Source organism: Scyliorhinus canicula, chromosome 1 (assembly GCF_902713615.1).
Source record: "Scyliorhinus canicula chromosome 1, sScyCan1.1, whole genome shotgun sequence".
Classification (NCBI taxonomy): domain Eukaryota; kingdom Metazoa; phylum Chordata; class Chondrichthyes; order Carcharhiniformes; family Scyliorhinidae; genus Scyliorhinus; species Scyliorhinus canicula.
The window spans coordinates 179,266,910-179,286,646 of NC_052146.1; the positions used below are offsets into that span (position 1 = coordinate 179,266,910).

Here is a 19,737-nt window from a genome sequence, read left to right on the forward strand (position 1 = left end):
GTCAATCCCGCCCCCGCTGTGCCCCAAATTCTCCGGCACCGGAGATTCGGTGGTGGCGGGAATCGCTCCGCGCCGGTCGGCGTGCACCCCCCTCTCCCGGCGATTCTCTGGCCCGCAATGGGCCAAAGTCCCGCTGCTGTCATGCTTCTCCCACCGGCGTGGATCAAGCCACCTACCTAACCGGTGGGAGCAGGCGGCGTGGGCGGGCTCCGGGGTCCTCGGGAGGGCGCGGGGCGAGCTGGCCCTGGTGGGTGCCCCCATGGTGGCCTGGCCCGCGATCGGGGCCCACCGATCGGCGGGCGGGCCTGTGCCATGGGGGCACTCTTTTCCTTCCACCTTCGCCATAGTCTTCACCATGGCGGAGGCGGAAGTGACACCCACATGCGCGGGAATGATGTCAGCAGCCGCTGATGCTCCGGCCCATGCGTGGACTTCTGCCAGCCGATGAAGACCCTTCGGCCCCGGCTGGCGTGGCGCCAAAGGCCTTCCACGCCAGCCTGAGGAGCGCCAACCACTCCGGCGTCGGACCTAGCCCCTCTATGTTAGGTCTTGGCCCCTTCCAAAGGAGACTTCCGCACCTTTGGGGTGGCCCGACGCCGGAGTGGTTCACGCCACTCCGACACACCGGGACCCCCGCCCCGCCAGGTAGAGGAGAATCCCGGCCATGATCTTAATGCTAATGAGGGTGGTAAGTCAAGAAAATGTGTACAGGAGCAGATGTACAGGTGCAGATAGAGGTTGAAGTTTATCATGGCCATGGCATGACATTTGTATCTATTATGTTTCAAGCAATTTATTACATATCGTTCATTGATCATACTTCCTGTCCAGAAAACCTTACTTCCTGGTGTCGCATTTTTGCGTAAACTATATATCTCTGAAGTGATTTGATTGGAAGTAAAAATAAAGGTTTTTGGTTGAATAACATACACAAAAGTAAAACTTTGCAACTGACACACTTTTGCAGTGATTCTGAGCAGGTCACAACCCCGTTAAAAGGTGCTGGAAATGGCTTCATGTCAGCCGGGAAGCTCCCCATAATCTGCAGGTAAATTGAGGAAGTAGCAGGAGCAGAATTGGGTCTGAATAGCATTGAAAAGTATTTATTGGGGTGGCACGGTGCACAGTGGTTATCACTGCTTCCTCACCGCACCAAGGACCGGGTTCGATCCCAGCCCCAGGTCAATGTCCATGCGGAGTTTGCACATTCTCCCCGTGTCTGCGTGGGTCTCGCCCCCACAACACAATGATGTGTAGGGTAAGTGGATTGGCCATGCTAATTTGCCCCTTAATTGAAAAAAAAAAAGAATTGGGTACTCTGAATTTACTAGAAAAAAGAATGTATTTATCAGGCCCTTGCCTTTTGCCAACAGCACAGGCTGTATAAATAGGGTAGATCTCTGTGGATGGCTTATCAGGCCCTTGCCTTTTGCCAACAGCACAGGCTGTATAAATAGGGTAGATCTCTGTGGATGGCCTGGCAACTTTTAAAATTTCAATATTCATCTTGCTGGTGCTACCACCCAGTGCTGCAAAATGAGACAGTAAACAACAGAACATCGATCCAAAAGTAAGAGCAAGAACCAAAGTGTAAAGGTTTTAGAACTCACTTTATACACCCAGATATTTCCAATTCTCATTTTGAACATTGGAAATATTTTATTGAATGCAAAAATTGTAATCTATTTTGATCAAATAACAGAAGTTGAAAAAAAACTGTTAAGAATCTAATAAGAGTTGCCATTGACAAGCATGGCAACTATTCAAAATCAAAGCAATCTGTATCAGATTTTAATTGCTGTTGATCTTCAGTAATGATATCAGGCATATTCTAAGGCTCTATCTTTGTAATCTCCTCCAGCCCCACAACACTCCAAAATATCTATGCCACTCCTTGAATTCTGGTCTCTTGTGTAGCCCCAAATTTATTTGCTGCACCATTGATGGCTTCATCTTCAGTTATGTAGGCCTTAAACTCTGGGATTACCTCCTTGCACTTCTCTGCCTTTCAACCTCACGTTCCTCCTCAGGACACCCATTAAAACCTATTTCTTTGACCAAGCTTTTGATCATCTGACTAATGGACTGAACTTTATAACATGGGGATAAAAAGCAGGCCCATGAGCCCCCACTTGCCAGCACTGGGCCCTGGCAATTTTGCCACAGCGGTGAGTACACCCTCAACCTAAGGGTGCTGCCGGTCAAAAAACAGGCCCAGCACATCTGAAGCCTCAGCAGTTCTACCGGGAGAGGAGAGGTCACCACTGCTGAGGAATTCAGGAGAGCACTGGAGCTGTGCCAGATCATTGAAAAAATGAAAAACCACTGTGCCAAATATCAGAGGGCAAACTTCTTTGGGATGTTGGTTGGGACCATAGATTCCTTTTCTGTCCGTAGTCCCTTCTTTGGCCCTCAAGACCTTCCCTCTGAGCCTGTCACTGTGAGGTCATCTCCATTTAGCTGCCAGCCTCCCCACAGTTGCCGATGGCAATTTGAAATGACCTCTTTACTTATGTAAATCAGCTGCTCACATTATTGGGACTTGCTGCACCCTGTCCTGCTGACAGTAAAATGCCCCAATCGTAGGGCAATGTCAGGGAGCTGATCCGACCCGACACCCTGTGACTTTACTGAACTCCCCCACCAGCCTGACTTCTGCTAAAATCCTGGCCATGGTAAAATGTGTCTCTGTCACATTTTGTTTTATACAATCATAGAATCACTACAATTCAGAAGGAGGCCAGTCGGCTCATTGAGTCTGCACTGACCCTCTGAAAGTGCACCCTATCCAGACCCAATCCCGCGTCCTATCCCCATAACCCCACCTAACCTTGGAACACTGAGGGACAGTTTAGCATGGTCAAGCCACCTACACTGCACACCTTTGGACTTTATAAAGCTCCTGTGAAGTGGCTTGGGAGGTTTTATTGTAGTATGTATGTGAGTAAAAGATGTTCTAAGTCAAATATTTGTAGTTATCTTAGGACCTACTGTTTACTTTTATTATCTTGAAATTTATTTCAACTGCCGGCTGTAATTTCAATAACATCAATGCAATTCATTAAGATCAGCATCCAGGGACTGGGCATGGGGGAATATGCAGGAAAGACGGAAACAGGCGTATTTACGTACAGATAAAAAAGGGGTTATTTTCACAGATACAGTTTCATAGAATCCCTTCCATGCAGAAGGAAGCCATTCGGCCCATTGGGTCTACAGCTACCCTCCGAAAGATCACCATTCCTAGGCTCACTCGCATGCCCCATCCCCATAGACCCACCTTACCTGAACATCTTTGGACTGTAGGAGGAAACCTGAGCACCTGGAGGAAACCCACGCAGACAGGGGAGAATGTGCAAACTCCACACACAGAGTCACCCAAGGATGGGATCGATCCCGGGTCCCTGTCGCTGTGAGGCAGCAGTGCTAACCACTGTGCTACGATGCCTCCCCTTGGCGTATACATCCACACCAAAACACATTTTCTGATGTTAGAAATTGTTAGAAAAGAAGCAAGGGGAGTGTTTCTTTGAAAATATTGAAAATGATGAACAAAATGCATTGTGGTATACTTTTGGTTTTTTTGAAATGATGTGGTCATTAAGATGAACAATATCAGCACTAGGTAAATTCCGATTCTACTGTAAAGCTACGTGGTGCAATGTGCGCACAATGTGAGACATTTTATAGTAAAATAACACTTTGAGCGTAATTTAACTAAATGGGAGCAAAGTCCCATAGCGAGCACGTTCAGGCATGTGTTTCCTGGTGCTCGCAGCGCCGAGGAACGCAACGCTGTAAAACGACAATCGAGGGGCGGCATGGTGGCGGCACTGCGGCCTCATGCCTCCAAGGATCTGGGTTTGATCCCGGCCCTGGGTCACTGTCAGTGTGGAGTTTGCACACGCTCCCCGTGTCTGCTTGTGTCTCATCCCCACAACACAAAGATGTGCAGGGTAGGTCGATTGGCCCTTTCATTGGAAAAAAATGATGGATGCTCTAAATTTGTTTTAAAAGATAAAATAAAATGGCACTCAGGTTAGATAGGGGGCCTCAAGCAGTGAACACGTGGCCGAGGTCGCACGTTGCCCCGTTTTGAGCACTGAGGGGCTCCGCTCACCATAACTCCTTAGTGTAGCGAGAGATCAGGACGCTCTTTTTAAATGCCGTCCCAATCTCTGTGTTACTCTTTTATCTTTATTAATAAGAACAGGGGGCAGCAGAGTAGCATTGTGGACAGCACAATTGCTTCACTGCTCCAGGGTCCCAGCTTCGATTCCCGGCTTGGGTCACTGTCTGTGCGGAGTCTGCATGTTCTCCCCGTGTATGTGTGGGTTTCCTCCGGGTGCTCCGGTTTCCTCCCACAGTCCAAAGATGTGCAGGTTAGGTGGATTGGCCATGATAAATTTCCCTTAGTGTCCAAAATTGCCCTTAGTGTTGGGTGGGGTTACTGGGTTATGGGGATTGGGTGAAGGTGTTGACCTTGGGTAGGGTGCTCTTTCCAAGAGCTGGTGCAGACTCGATGGGCAGAATGGCCTCCTTCTGCACTGTATATTCTATGAAACCACAAGATGCGAGTACGTTCTGTGTATTGGATAAATGACCACACAACCAGTATATTAGTTCAATTATTGTTTATTATCAAACACAGGCTTGGTTCTATGCGTAATAATCTACACGCGGCTAGACATTAAACTATACCTAACAGCTTAAATGACCTTTACTTAACTTTCAAGTGATCGGCTCTGTGCAGGTTAGACAAGGCCTTTATCTGAATCCCCACATGTGGCGGTTGGAAGTTGTCAGGTACGTCTAGGCTACGGCTCGTCCTTCAGGTAGCGATCGCGGATCCTTGAACTTGGCTGGTCGATGTGCTGCAGTTGATGGGGCAGAGGCCGGTCCCAAAAGAGACTGAATGTTGGTCCCACCATTCTTCTTATCCCCCGATCTTTCGCACTCTTTTGGGCGGTCCCAACTCGGGATCCAATGGATCGATAGGATTTCGATCACCCTAATCGATTCTGGCCAATTAGGGGCGGGTTCCTTGATAGCTGGGCGGGTCCTAGTTGTTAGGCGGGGTTGCAGGAAATTGTAGGAATGGGATTAGCCCATTCACCTCTAATCTTTGGGCTTCCCCCAGCTGAAAAATAGAGGCTGGGTGGGACTGGAGAGCTGCCAGCCAATAACGTAGGCACTCCCAATTAAGGTAAATTGGCGCCCCCGAGTCTGTTACTGCTGTTATTTTCCAATATGTGTCCCATTGTCCTGGGAAATTGGTGATTGAGCTTTAGCAGGTGCAAGTATCTGTGTAAGTCTTGTTTCCTCTGCACAATACACAGGGGCTGCGTATCGTCTGTATCCCAACCTGACCACAATTCCCATTTTAGCTGGCTACATCTGGAGCCCCTGAAGCGACCCCCGACCCCCAAAAGCCCCAACGCACTATGAGAGTTCCCCCGCACACCCGTTCGCACCCCCAACACCCGCGGTGGTCACACCGGCCCATTCACCACCATGCAAAAAATGCCAGCTTGGCACCTTAGCAATGTCAAGCTGGCACTCAGGTGGCAGTGCCAGGGTGCCAGGCTGGCAATGCCAAGGCGCCCGGGTAACACCAACAGTGCCAGGTTGTCACCCTGCCCAAAGGGCATGCACCTGGGGCCTCCAATCCCCTGGGAGACCTCACGAGTGCAGTTCTGGCTGGTCCCCATTTGTGGAGACCAGTGCTGAACGGTGCCTCTATGGGCTGGATTTGCATCACAACTTGTTCAATCTCGCGAGGCATTGCGAGCCGGATAGATCCGGAGCGAGTTCTCCCGGCTTCTATCAGCCACGCTGCACCGCGGCATGCCCCCTTTCGGGCACAGAGTGCCCATAAAATCACGGCCTTTGTTTCACAGTCCATTGTCCCCTTTTTATATCAAATAATTAATATTGAATCATACAGAATAGAAGGAGGTTATTCAGCCCACAGCAAGTTCTTTAACAGAGCTATCCAATCTCAACCCCCCCACCCCGACTCGCCCAGGTGAAAACAGTTTTTCCTCATTTATTCTATCAAAATCCTTCATCATCAAGGAAGCAGATAGATGAATATTCTACTTACGCAGTGTCAGTACAGGTTATGCATGGGATGTTTTGTCTGTTTGGAGTAATTAAGTTCAAAATCACTGAAGTGTCACCCTCAGAAGTTGGATGTTTTCCACATTTGAAGTAAAACTCCTATGAAATGTAAACAAAGGTTAGGGGCACATTATAACTATTAACATATAACGTATTCCTATTTGCTTAAGGCTAAGTGATAGTATTCCATCAATCATTTTATAGTTTACATTTGTACATATTCCACAGTGATCAGCAACTGAGTTTGCTAATGGCACTAAGTCAACCAAATTATAAATAGCTGACTTATACTGATTACTGCATTCATTGATTTCCACTTTTCCTTTTCTTCTCCTTCATAATCTCTCTGAAGGAGGTTTCTTGCAATAAAAAATGACTATGGCTCATTTCATCACCACCAGATGTGTTATTGAAGAATCAGATTGGCTGACAGTTCTCCAGTCCCTGCAGTGACAAGAGCTGCAGTGGATTGAAGAGGAATTTCAGGTAGATGCCTGAGCCTAAGGCCCAGGTAAGTTTAAGAGACCTAGGTTAGGGAGGGTACGGAAGGCCAGGGGGGTGGGGGGGGGGGGGGGGAGGGGGGGGGGGCACAAACGGGACAATAATGATGTTCGGGGAGAAGTGTGGGAGATCCAGAAGCCACCGGACCTTAAGGGGGGGTCAAGGGGAGCGGCCAAAGTCAGACAGGGTCTATTGATGGAGACACCACCCCCTTCCCACTAAAGACCTTAGCCCATTCACCTCTAATTTTTGGGTTTCACCCAGCTGAAAAATAGAGGCTGGGTGGAACTGGAGAGTTGCCAGCCAATAACTGGCCCCTTAAGGGACTCAATTAGGGCAACGGTGGTGTCCCGCCCGATGCCTTGCCTACCCTAGCCTGAAATTCCTGCAAAGTCGGAGCAGATGGGAACCCAGAGAGAATCCCATCCCTACAGTTTCCTGCAACCCCGCCTAAAATCCCACTGGTGGGGGAGGTGAAATTCAAGTCTAGGCATTCTGTGTTGCTCATCACAAACTGAAACTTTAGCACCCCTTCCCACCATTAGCTTTGTTTGCCTTTTCCTTGAGCCAGCTCTCTCATCTCCATAGAAATGTCAAGTCACCAGGCTACTTTTCAGAAATTACCTCACATCTAGTGATGTGACCATCAATTCACAAGACACATGGTTGGAAGTGAACAGTGGTTTTAATAATCTCACAACGGAGCCTGCCTGCGACGAGATGAACTGGCAGGCAGGCTCAGACTGCCAAGCTTTATACAACCAGTTGGTGGGAGGAGCCATGGGCGGAGCCAAGGGTGGAGCCCAGTACAAACTCCCGTACACTCCCAGTACATCTCCCCCTAGGGGCAGAGCCGCGCAACTGCTCGTGTGCCGAGCTTACACAGACATAGTACATCATATGTAATAACAGTGTGAATTACGCTACTGTGATTCACCACATCTAGTAAATCAAATTGCACATTCCTTTCCCAGAACTAACTTTGGATTAGGGGGCTATCACACAACCTTTATGAAAAGTGTAGAGTTTGCCACAGATTCAAGAAAAGAACAGAAATTGAAAAACACCCTTGCATTAAAATCATTCACTTTCCTTTTCCTGACAGCTGCTGTGTGGCAAACCCTGTGGCTCAGGAAGAGCTAGAGGAAGACTGCACAAATTCTTCCTCTGATTTTTAAACGGCGTTTGGCTTATGTCCTCTGGGTTTTAGAGCTCATGGGGCCTCCACCAAAGATTTCCCCAGCAAAGACTGTTCCACCTTCCTGACCGACTGAACGTTTCCAGCACTTTCTGTTTTTATGTCAAATTTTCAGCATCTGCAGTATTTTGCTCTTGTATTCCTCACAGTCCCAGTGTCGTTAGATTTGGGTAATTATTGAGTTTAATGTAACATGTAATAATACTCTTTTCAAAATGATTAGAAAATAGAGAATGAGATTGCTTGTTTTATTTCAGCGCTTGAAGTCAGAAAATCTAAAGAAAGGAAGATTAATGTTTTACAGAGTTGGGTAACTTAAGGGCCTTATTTTGAGTCACATCACCAGCATGAATACTGTTCAATGCAGGAGGAGCTGAGCTGAGATGCAGTTCAACCTGACTGTTCAGTCAGCTTCTCTCCAGAGCGCAGCCAAAATGATTTTTGATGGATCTTCTAAATAGGAATACAGAAAGGTCACTAGTTAATTAATTGAATTCAAAAGATCAGCCTAATAAAACCTTTGCAACCAAATAGCAGCACCTAACCTCTCACCCCTGAGAATATTCTGGTTCTCTTCTGATGAAAACTGATTGAGTAAATATACCGTCAGCTCTAGGATAGTTTAATTCAAATAGATCTTGAAAACCCCAAGCACTCAAATTTACCTAAGCATGAGTGTCCTTGTTTATTCCAATTATGCATGCACTAAGCAGTAATGAGATTAAGCCACTGGAAAGTGCACCAAACTGAAGATTTACAATAGCGCGCACATTTAATCAACTAGCGACAATATCAGGGTTCCAAATGTTCTGCAAATTACTCTGTGTGTTCAAGTGCTTTATCTATTTCCTATATAATTCCTCTTTCTAATGTTTAATAGAGGTGCTAACCCATTTGAATCAACCGGTAAAGGATTGCTGAGGATTGATTTTTCAAAACTGTCAATTCAACCAGCTGAAAAAGGTAATTGTAGAATTAAAGAAATCAGGGGAATGACTGCTCTGTGTTCATCCTATTATATTCACTTTTAATTGTAATAATAAAGTAACTTCCTGGACTAATAAAAATGAAAACACAATGCATTTGTGTATTTACGTCGGGTTACAGACAGAAGGCGTGGGATTCTCCGTCGACTGATGCCTAAGTCGCGAAACAGAATTGGATGGAGAATCGGTGCCGATGCCGAAATTGCGGCAGGCGCCGATTTCACGGCAAATCGCAATTCTCCATCGACTCGACTGCGGCATCAATGCATTCCAGAATGCACGTACTGTAAGCACCGTTTGCATATCAGTAGCGGGCCTGACCCAGTATTCTCCAGGGCCTCCGCGATTTTCCGCCTCCAGTGGATCAAATTCCCGACAGCGAGGTCACTTGTGCTTCTAAAATCATGAAACTGGCATCATGGCTGCTGAGGGAGAGAGAGAGGGTACGGAAAGCGCCAACATGCCTTTTGTTTGCTGACAGTTGTACCGCTGGCCAGGGGGCTTCTGCAAGGACCGGCGGGTGTAGCAGGGGGTGGCCAGGAGGTGGGCTGTGGGGTCGGGGTAGACGGGCACGAACACCATTGCCGCAGCCAGCCAGGCAGCCACACTTCTGACTGCCCACTCTGAACTTAGGGCCACAGGTCTTATGGGTGTCCCCCCAAGGCCGCACGATGGCGCAGTGGGTTAGCCCTGCTGCCGAGGTCCCAGGTTCGATCCCGGCTCTGGGTCACTGTCCGTGTGGAATTTGCACATTCTCCCCGTGTTTGCGTGTGTTTCGCCCCCACAACCCAAAGATGTGCACACTAGGTGGATTGGCCACACTTAACTGCCCCTTAATTGGACAAAATGGGTACTCTAAATTTATTTTTAAAAATGGATGTTCTCCCCAGGACACTCCCCTCGTTGTCCTCTGGCCCCAACCGACCCATCAGCGGGATGGGCACCCTCCAGCGCAACCAGTGCCTCTTGTAGGCTGGGATAAGTGTGTGCGGGGATTGTAATGTGTATGTGTGGCTGCAGCTTGTCATCCTCCAGACTGTCAAACACACACCTGGCAAATCCCGCAGTTTTTCATTGGAATCGATTGTGTTCCACGTGGCGCCAGTGCTAGCCGCTCCGCAGTCGCTGAATTGGACCAGGTTCCGCACCACTTTTGCTTCCCCGGCGTCAACCCTTCGGGCGTGATCCTCTGGCCTCGTTACACTCTCCTCAAGTGAAACGAGGCTGGTGAATAGCGGGAGAGGCCCAAAAGGAGAACCACGGCAGGTGGCAAACAGTTTGCAATGCAGCCGGCCCGGCCTGTTACTGTGGGCAAAATGTGGATATCGCCATCGTGTGGCGAGAAACCAATTATCACCACTTAGGCCCTATTTTCATACAATAAATGGGATGCTCGGCTGGGGGGGGGTGTGGGGGAGACAGCCCCGGCTTTGTTGGGCCACCATAGGATTGGGGGAAGATGCTGTGAGGGAAACCGGGAGACAACCGCTCATGGCACCACCATGCCAAGCCCTGTACCATGTTTACCCATTCCGAGGGCAACCCTTGGCCCTGCCCGTCTGCCCCACCGACCACCCATAACCCCCATCGACTGCCTAGGCCTCTGGCCATGCGGCTGAAGGGTATTACTAATAAAGAACTGGGTATCATGGTGAAGTGAGCACTTCACACCACCCAAGTGGATTCCCTTGGGTGGGCGGTCCATGTAGCATGTGGGAGACATTGCCTAGAATCACAATCAGACCATGATGCCTGGACACTGTGCCTGAACACTGCGGGAGGCAACGCCACACACGGAGCAGCCAACATCCCAGGTCACAGCTCCGGGAACATGTCCACAGCCGAAGGGTGGGTGAGTGCCACGAGGAGGGGGCCAGCACCAGGTCAAGGTGACATTGTGAGTGGGTGTCTGGGGTGCAGGGTCTGGAGTCTGGTGAGGGGGGGGGGGACTGCTGCGGCCAGGAGTGCACGGGCAGGGCGTTCCAGGTTGGGGGGGGGGGGGGGGTGGATCAATGGGGAATATAGAGTCCCAGGGTGGGAGCCACTACTGTTTGTCAGTCTAACACCCTCTCCAAATTCCGTACAGATATTGAATGCTATGGCAGGGATAATGGACCCAGAACTTGCCCGAGTGGTACTACTGATAGTCCGGGCGAGCAGACGCCAGAGATGGCGGCACGAGCTGCGTCTGCAAATGCTCAAGGCATGTGCCGGACCCCACCCACACCCTGAGGACTCGGCTACCCATCAGACCAGGGAAGGACCCAGAGGGAGGTGGTCCCATGACGGCCCAAGGTGTACAGGCTTCGCTGGTCATTTGAACAGATGATGGACAGCATGTGCCGCAGGAGGCTCCACCTCAACAGGGAGATGGTGAGGCATCTCTGTCACATCCTCATGGACTGGGCACCACATGAAGGAGGCCACCAGCTCCCGGTGGTCGTCAAGGTCACCGCAGCCCTGAACCTTAATGCGTCGGGATTATTCCAGGGCTCGAGCGGGGACCTGTGTGGCATCTCGCAGGCCACAGCTCACAGGTGCAACCGACAGGTCACGGACACCCTGTTTGCCCAGGCAGAAAACTACATCAACTTCGACATGGACCAAGCCTAACAAGATACAAGTGGGGCAGCAGGGTAGCATGGTGGTTAGCATAAATGCTTCACAGCTCCAGGGTCCCAGGTTCGATTCCCGGCTGGGTCACTGTCTGTGTGGAGTCTGCACGTCCTCCCACTGTGTGCGTGGGTTTCCTCCGGGTGCTCCGGTTTCCTCCCACAGTCCAAAGATGTGCGGGTTAGGTGGATTGGCCATGCTAAATTGCCCGTAGTGTCCGAATAAAAGTAAGGTTAAGGGGGGGGTTGTTGGGTTCCGGGTATAGGGTGGATACGTGGGTTTGAGTAGGGTGATCATGGCTCGGCACAACATTGAGGGCCGAAGGGCCTGTTCTGTGCTGTACTGTTCTATGTTCTATGTTCTATACACAGGCAGCAGGTTTCTCTGCCATCGCTGGGTTGCCCCAGGTCCAGGGATAATAGATGCCACGCATGTTGCCCTGCGGTTACCAGGCCATCTGGAGGTGCCCTACATTAACCAAAAGAGATTCCACTCCCTCAACATACAGCTCGTGTGCAACAACCAGATAAAGATTGGGCGGCACGGCAGCACAGTGGTTAGCACTGTTGCTTCACAGTGCCAGGGTCCCAGGTCAATTCCCAGGATCCACATGTTCCTCATCACCAACCTCCAGCATGACGCCCCGCTGCTGTGTGAGGTTGTGGAGGGCACAGCAGACCACCACAAAGCAGGAGAGCCTCCCGGGGGGGGGGGGGGGGGGGGGTCACTGTCTGTGTGGAGTCTACACGTTCTCCCCATGTCTGCGTGGGTTTCCTCCGCGTTCTCCTGTTTCCTTCCACAAGTCCCGAAAGATGCGCTATTAGGTAATTTGGACATTCTGAATTCTCCATCTGTGTACCCGAACCGGCACCGGAATGTGGCGACTGGGGGCAGTGTTACTGTAAGCCTACTTGTGACAATAAAGATTATTAAATTAAAAAAGATAATACACATGCATGCATGCTTCCCGGGGAATGTGCTCGACAGCTACATCCTGATGCAGTCTGTCATCCCTGGCCTCTTCCAGGACCCCCTAGGTTGGTGGCTGGCTCTTGCGAGATAAGGGGTACCCGCTGAGGACCTGACAAATGACGCCAGTACGGAGGCCGGAGACCCGATTCAATCAGGTTCATGTGACCACCCAGGCTGTGATTGAGCGGTGCATTGGCTGATGCCTCGACCACTCCAGGGGTGCACTCCAGTACAACCCCCGGAGGCTCGCCCGCTTTGTGGTGATCTGCTATGCCCTCCACAACCTCGCACAGCAGCGGAGCGACATGCTGGAGGTTGGTGATGAGGAACATGTGGCTACCTCCGAGGAGAAGGAGGATGATGATGAGGTGGCACCGGACCAGCAGGGGCTGGAGGACGAGACCAAGGATGGAACTGACGACCAGTCGGGGGTTGATGGACAGGCGACAGCGGCGAGGATCCGGCAAGCCTGGAGGGCCACGGAGGCCCTCATACTTGCCCGCCTCATTTAGGATGTCACCTGTTCCGACACCCCCCCACTCCCATTTCCCACCCTCAGAGGGTCTGTGTTACATCACTCAAGGATGCTGGGACTGTGTCGGCACCGTCAGCAGGTCACTGTTGAGGGCCGGGGGTTGGGGGGGGGGGGGGGGGGAATGATAACCCGCAGCGCAGAGAGCTGAGCGATGGTAACTCCTCAATCTATGCCATAGTCTGACTTCTGCCTGTCTGCTGAAAGCTCGCTCACACCCATCACCTGCACACGGTGTAGCTGGGGAGGCGTGATGCCTGGAGAGATGGAGCAACAGTTCAGAGGTCACAATTGTGTTTATTGTGTTTTACAATTCACCAATCTCCCGAAGGTGCCGCTCCCCAACCCCCTTTCCCCCCTCAACCCCTACCTAACCCCCCACCCCGCCCTCCCTCCACCGGTGCCCTCAGTAATCCTCTATGTGCCTGGTCCTCCTAGCTCTACCACTACATCCAGGTGTCTCCCCAGGATGAACATCTAATGTGGAAGCAGCCAGCTGCTTACCTCGTCCTGTGGCTTTCAAAGCCAATGGTGGGCATCCTCTGGGGATTCAGGGGCCGGAGGGCCCCGGCTCACTTGTTGGCAGCACATACACAGCCGTGCCGCCCTGTCCCTGTGCTGACTGCAGGACGCAGCTCATCAGAGGGGTGGAACTAGGGGGAGCTGGTGGCCACCGCCACCTCACCATGGGATGGGTCAGGTTTGGCACCCGACGTCCCCTCCTCCCGCTCAGTGACCATAGGGCCTTGGGATGGAGGGGCAGCTGGTTCGACCCCTGCTGCCCCTGCATCATCTGGCTCTGCCAGCCCTGGCGGTAGCCCATGGTCTGCACCATTGCGTCGACGCCCCCGGAGATGCTCCTCAATGGCTGGGACATGCTCTGCAGTGCCTTGGCAATGCCCACCTGCGACCAGGACAAGCTCCGAGGGCCCATCTGAGAGGGAGATATGTCCCGCAGAAACTCATTAAGGTCAGCTTGTTCCTGGGACCCAGCCCCCAGTGAGTGGGACATTCTGCCAAGATCCTCAGCCAATGCCGTCACCAACTGCACGATACCTTGGACACCTTCAATAATGGTGCCAACGTCGTGCACCAGGCTCTCTACTACACTCGCCATCCTAGCAATGTTGGCCTTGGTGCCGGCGACATCTTCAGTGCCCGTAGCCTCTGGGATTCACCCAAGTGGCTATGGATCTGCTCGAGTGATCATTCTGAATGTCCTGGCTGCACCCTAATGTCTCCATCAGCTCCAGGCTGACCTCTTCCACAGGCTCAGCGTCAGGCTGGGACACAGATGGGTCCTGGGATCCAGCATCCCTCCAACTTCTGTCTCGCCTGGGGGTTCCTGCCTCCACCTGATGTACATCAGCAGCTGTGTGGTGCTCATCAGGTTGTACCCCAGGAGCCTGTCCACTAATATTTCCCAACCAGCTGTGTGTATCTGTGATGGTGGAGGGTTGGGATGACAGCTGTGACGTGAGTATTATGGTGGCATCCTGGGAATTATTACCGACTCACCCGTGCTGCCCGGCATAGGTCGTTGACCTTTTTCCTGCACTGGAGTCCAGTCCTCCTGGTCACACACCCAGCTTTCACAGCCACCACCCCCTCGTCCCAGGCAGCACTGGCTGACCCTCCTGGAGCCGTGGAGGAACGGGCAGCACGGTAGCACAAGTGGCTAGCACTGTGGCTTCACAGCTCAAGGGTCCCAGGTTCAATTCCCTGCTGGGTTACTGTCTGTGCGGAGTTTGCATGTTCTCCCCGTGTCTGCGTGGGTTCCCTCCGAGTGCTCCGGTTTCCTCCCACAGTCCGAAGATGTGCAGATTGGGTGGATTGGCCATGCTAAATTGCCCTTAGTGACCAAAAAAGGTTAGGAGGGGTTAGTGGGTTACTGGGAGAGGGTGGGTGAGGGCTTAAGTGGGTCAATGCAGACTCGATGGGCCAAATGGCCTCCTTCTGCACTGTATGTTCTATGTTCTATGAACAGGACATCTCTCCTGGCCTGCACAGTGTCTAGCGGCCTTTCCACCTCACCATCGCCAAATCGCGTGATGGTCTCCTGGGCACCATTGCTGCAAGCTGGCTGGGATGGCTGAGCAAATGCAGCCTAAGTGCTGCTCGACCTTGTTAGTGGGGGGCTGGCGAGCACGATGCCGCCGAATCAGCTGGCAAGCCTTAATTTGCAGCAAGAAGCCCATGAGGCCTTGTTAAGGGGACCAATTAACCTGGAATAGCATTGCCTGCTTCGCTGGGCTGATCATCAGGAAGCTCGCGGCAATTCCCACTCGTTACAACACTTAGAAATGTTTCTGGAGAATCATGCCCATAGTCTCAGGAACAGAGAATCCAGCCCGGGGAATTTATTTGAACAGCCCTGATTTCTCCTCTCACTATCTGTCTGTAAACAGTAAGGTATTTTTTACTTTCCCCATTACAAGTAGTTGGGTATTTAACCCAACCCTCCAGTTTGGAGTGTTCCAAACTTCTATTAATAATCCCACAGAAAACCAGAGATAAGGGGCAGAATTTTCCCCAAAAATTGCTCAGTGCATTTCGGGCAGGAAGATTGTTGTGAATTGCACAAGCTGATCCAACGCTATTCCCCAGATCCTCCCACACTTAGTCATTGTTTTTTTGGAGGGGAGTGTTATTTGTGCCGCCACTGATAGGCATGGGGTCTAAACACGCAGGCTTTGCAGGTTTCACAGAGATCGAAAGGTTCCTCGATCTCAAGGTGACAGTGAAAGAGCCCCCCACTCCCAACATCAATGACATCGGGCTTCAGTGACCCCCCCCCCCCCCCCCCACACACCATCATCCTCACCAGCACCAACCCCCTCTCCGCCCTCCTCCAACCCCCCCCCCCCCCCCCCCCGCTCCAAGGATCATTGACATTGGGGAATATAGGGTCTCCCTTCTGGCCCCACCTCTTTCCTGCCAGAAAAGACCCTTCTGGCCGGCATCTGGCCCCCTCCCCAATTACAAGTACCAAATGCTCCCCCAAACTGAGCGGCACCCTATTATGGGGTCACCAAATGTCCCCACTTCATGCCCCCACCTCTATTCCCTTGCCCTCCTTCATGCCCCTGCCACTTTTCAGGGTTTGCACTCTGCATTGTCCCATCCCCTTTCAGGCCCCACCCTTTGGCAGTGCCGTGTTGGCACTTAACTGACACCCCATCTTAAACATTCACACCGTCCATCAGCAATGCTTACTGGTGGCAGTGTGTACGATCTACAAGATGCACTGGAGCGATTCATCAAGGCTTGTTCGACAGCACCTTTCCAAACCCACAACCTTCTATCACATAGAAGGACAAGGAGAGCAGGACCATGGCAACACAAGTTCCCCTCCAGGTCACACACCAACCTGACTTGGAACGAGATTGCCATTCCTTCACTGTCGTCTCTGCCTAACAGCATTGTAGATGTGCCTGCACCAGTTGGACTACAGCAGCAAGCTCACCACCACCCTCTCAAGGGCAATTAGGGATGAGCGCTAAATGCTGGCCTAGCCAGTGTTGGCCCCATTCCAAAGAAAATTAACGAAAAATATTCTAGAGACACTGGCTTATGTATATTGAAGGGAATTGCACCTAAAACAGATCTTCAGCATGCCAACTGTTTGCTCAGTAACAAAGATTGTTGCTCTGGGTCTCTTTGCTTGGATTCTCCATGAGTGCCATTAGCTATGATTTAAGTGGGCACCTTTTTCTCCAAGCAACCAGTCTGAATGGTGCAAGGTACGAAGACCATAAGACCATAAGACATAGGAGCGGAAGTAAGGCCATTCGGCCCATCGAGTCCACTCCACCATTCAATCATGGTTGATTTCAACTCCATTTACCCGCTCTCTCCCCATAGCCCTTAATTCCTCGAGAAATCAAGAATTTATCAATTTCTGTCTTAAAGACACTCAACGTCCCGGCCTCCACCACCCTCTGTGGCAATGAATTCCACAGACCTACCACTCTCTGGCTGAAGAAATTTCTCCTCATCTCTGTTCTAAAGTGACTCCCTTTTATTCTAAGGCTGTGCCCCCGCGTCCTAGTCTCCCCTGCTAATGGAAACAACTTCCCTACGTCCATCCTATCCAAGCCATTCATTATCTTGTAAGTTTCTGTTAGATCTCCCCTCAACCTCCTAAACTCCAATGAACATAATTCCACGATCCTCAGACGTTCATCGTATGTTAGGCCTACCATTCCTGGGATCATCCGTGTGAATCTCCGCTGGACCCGCTCCAGTGCCAGTATGTCCTTCCTGAGGTGTGGGGCCCAAAATTGCTCACAGTATTCTAAATGGGGCCTAACTAGTGCTTTATAAAGCCTCAGAAGTACATCCCTGCTTTTATATTCCAAGCCTCTTGAGATAAATGACAACATTACATTTGCTTTCTTAATTACGGACTCAACCTGCAAGTTTACCTTTAGAGAATCCTGGACTAGGACTCCCAAGTCCCTTTGCACTTTAGCATTATGAATTTTGTCACCGTTTAGAAAATAGTCCATGCCTCTATTCTTTTTTCCAAAGTGCAAGACCTCGCACTTGCCCACGTTGAATTTCATCAGCCACTTCTTGGACCATTCTCCTAAACTGTCTAAATCTTTCTGCAGCCTCCCCACCTCCTCAATACTACCTGCCCCTCCACCTATCTTTGTATCATCGGCAAACTTGGCCAGAATGCCCCCAGTCATCTAGATCGTTAATATATAAAGAGAACAGCTGTGGCCCCAACACTGAACCCTGCGGGACACCACTTGTCACCGGTTGCCATTCCGAAAAAGAACCTTTTATCCCAACTCTCTGCCTTCTGTCTGACAGCCAATCGTCAATCCATGTTAGTACCTTGCCTCGAATACCATGGGCCCTTATTTTACTCAGCAGTCTCCCGTGAGGCACCTTGTCAAAGGCCTTTTGGAAGTCAAGATAGATAACATCCATTGGCTCTCCTTGGTCTAACCTATTTGTTATCTCTTCAAAGAACTCTAACAGGTTTGTCAGGCACGACCTCCCCTTACTAAATCCATGCTGACTTGTCCTAATCCGACCCTGCACTTCCAAGAATTTAGAAATCTCATCCTTAACGATGGATTCTAGAATTTTGCCAAAAACCGAGGTTAGGCTAATTGGCCTATAATTTTCCATCTTTTTTCTTGTTCCCTTCTTGAACAGGGGGGTTACAACAGCGATTTTCCAATCCTCTGGGACTTTCCCTGATTCCAGTGACTTTTGAAAGATCATAACTAACGCCTCCACTATTTCTTCAGCTATCTCCTTTAGAACTCTAGGATGTAGCCCATCTGGGCCCGGAGATTTATCAATTTTCAGACCTTTAGTTTCTCTAGCACTTTCTCCTTTGTGATGACAACCATATTCAACTCTGCCCCCTGACTTTCCTGAATTGTTGGGATATTACTCATGTCTTCTACTGTGAAGACTGACGCAAAGTACTTATTAAGTTCCTCAGCTATTTCCTTGTCTCCCATCACTAGATTACCAGCGTCATTTTGGAGCGGCCCAATGTCTACTTTTGCCTCCCGTTTGTTTTTAATGTATTTAAAGAAACTTTTACCATCATTCCTAATGTTACTGGCTTGCCTACCTTCATATTTGATCCTCTCCTTCCTTATTTCTCTCTTTGTTATCCTCTGTTTGTTTTTGTAGCCTTCCCAATCTTCTGACTTCCCACTACTCTTTGCCACATTATAGGCTCTCTCTTTTGCCTTGATGCATTCCCTGACTTCCTTTGTCAGCCATGGCTGCCTAATCCTCCCTCTGATAACCTTTCTTTTCTTTGGGATGAACCTCTGCACTGTGTCCTCAATTACTCCCAGAAACTCCTGCCATTGCTGTTCTACTGTCTTTCCCACTAGGCTCTGCTTCCAGTCGATTTTCGTCAGTTCCTTCCTCATGCGCCTGTAATTACCTTTATTTAACTGTAAAACCTTTACATCTGATTCTACCTTCCTTCTTTCAAATTGCAGACTGAATTCTACCATATTATGATCACTGCTTCCTAAGTGTTCCCTTACTTTAAGATCTTTTATCAATTCTGGCTCATTACATAACACTAAGTCCACAATAGCCTGTTCCCTCGTGGGCTCCATCACAAGCTGTTCCAAAAAGCCATCCTGTAAACATTCAATGAATTCCCTTTCTTTGGGTCCACTGGCAACATTATTTACCCAGTCCACCTGCATATTAAAGTCCCCCATGATCACTGTGACCTTGCCTTTCTGACATGCCCTTTCTATTTCGTGGTGCATTTTGTGCCCCTGGTCCTGACCACTGTCAGGAGGCCTGTACATAACTCCCATTATGGTTTTTTTTGCCTTTGTGGTTCCTCAACTCTACCCACACAGACTCCACATCGTCTGACCCTATGTCGTTTAGTGCTATTGATTTAATTTCATTTCTAATTAACAAGGCAACCCCGCCCCCTCTACCCACCTCTCTGTCTTTTCGATAGGTTGTAAATCCCTGGATGTTTAACTGCCAGTCCTGAACCCCCTGCAACCACGTCGCTGTGATGCCTACCACATCATACCTGCCAGTCACAATCTGGGCCACAAGCTCATCTACCTTGTTCCGTACACTGCGGGCATTTAAATATAGCACCTTTAATTCCCTATTGACTGTCCCTTTTTGTTTTCTTAGTGTGGTGGACCTTGGTTTACTGAGCCTTTCCATACACTGTGTCATATTTTGTGAGATGGGGACTATCGTAACCTCTCCTGAGCTCTGTCTTTTCGTGATTTTTTGTAATCCTAAGCAGCTACGCTTCCCACTGATTCCTTCACCTCTTGGTT

The 19,737-nt window shown here is 50.1% G+C and overlaps 1 protein-coding gene across 4 annotated transcripts in view; it reads right to left on the reverse strand.

The window, feature by feature from the left end:
- Nucleotides 1–19,737, reverse strand: part of prkn (parkin RBR E3 ubiquitin protein ligase) — a 1,360,483-nt gene that overhangs the window by 585,342 nt on the left and 755,404 nt on the right. For all 4 annotated transcript variants that reach the window (XM_038803523.1, XM_038803514.1, XM_038803532.1 and 1 more), the window contains one exon: nucleotides 6,107–6,222. In XM_038803523.1, the coding sequence (XP_038659451.1) occupies nucleotides 6,107–6,222 (116 nt within the window). The remainder of the gene's footprint in view (nucleotides 1–6,106; nucleotides 6,223–19,737) is intronic.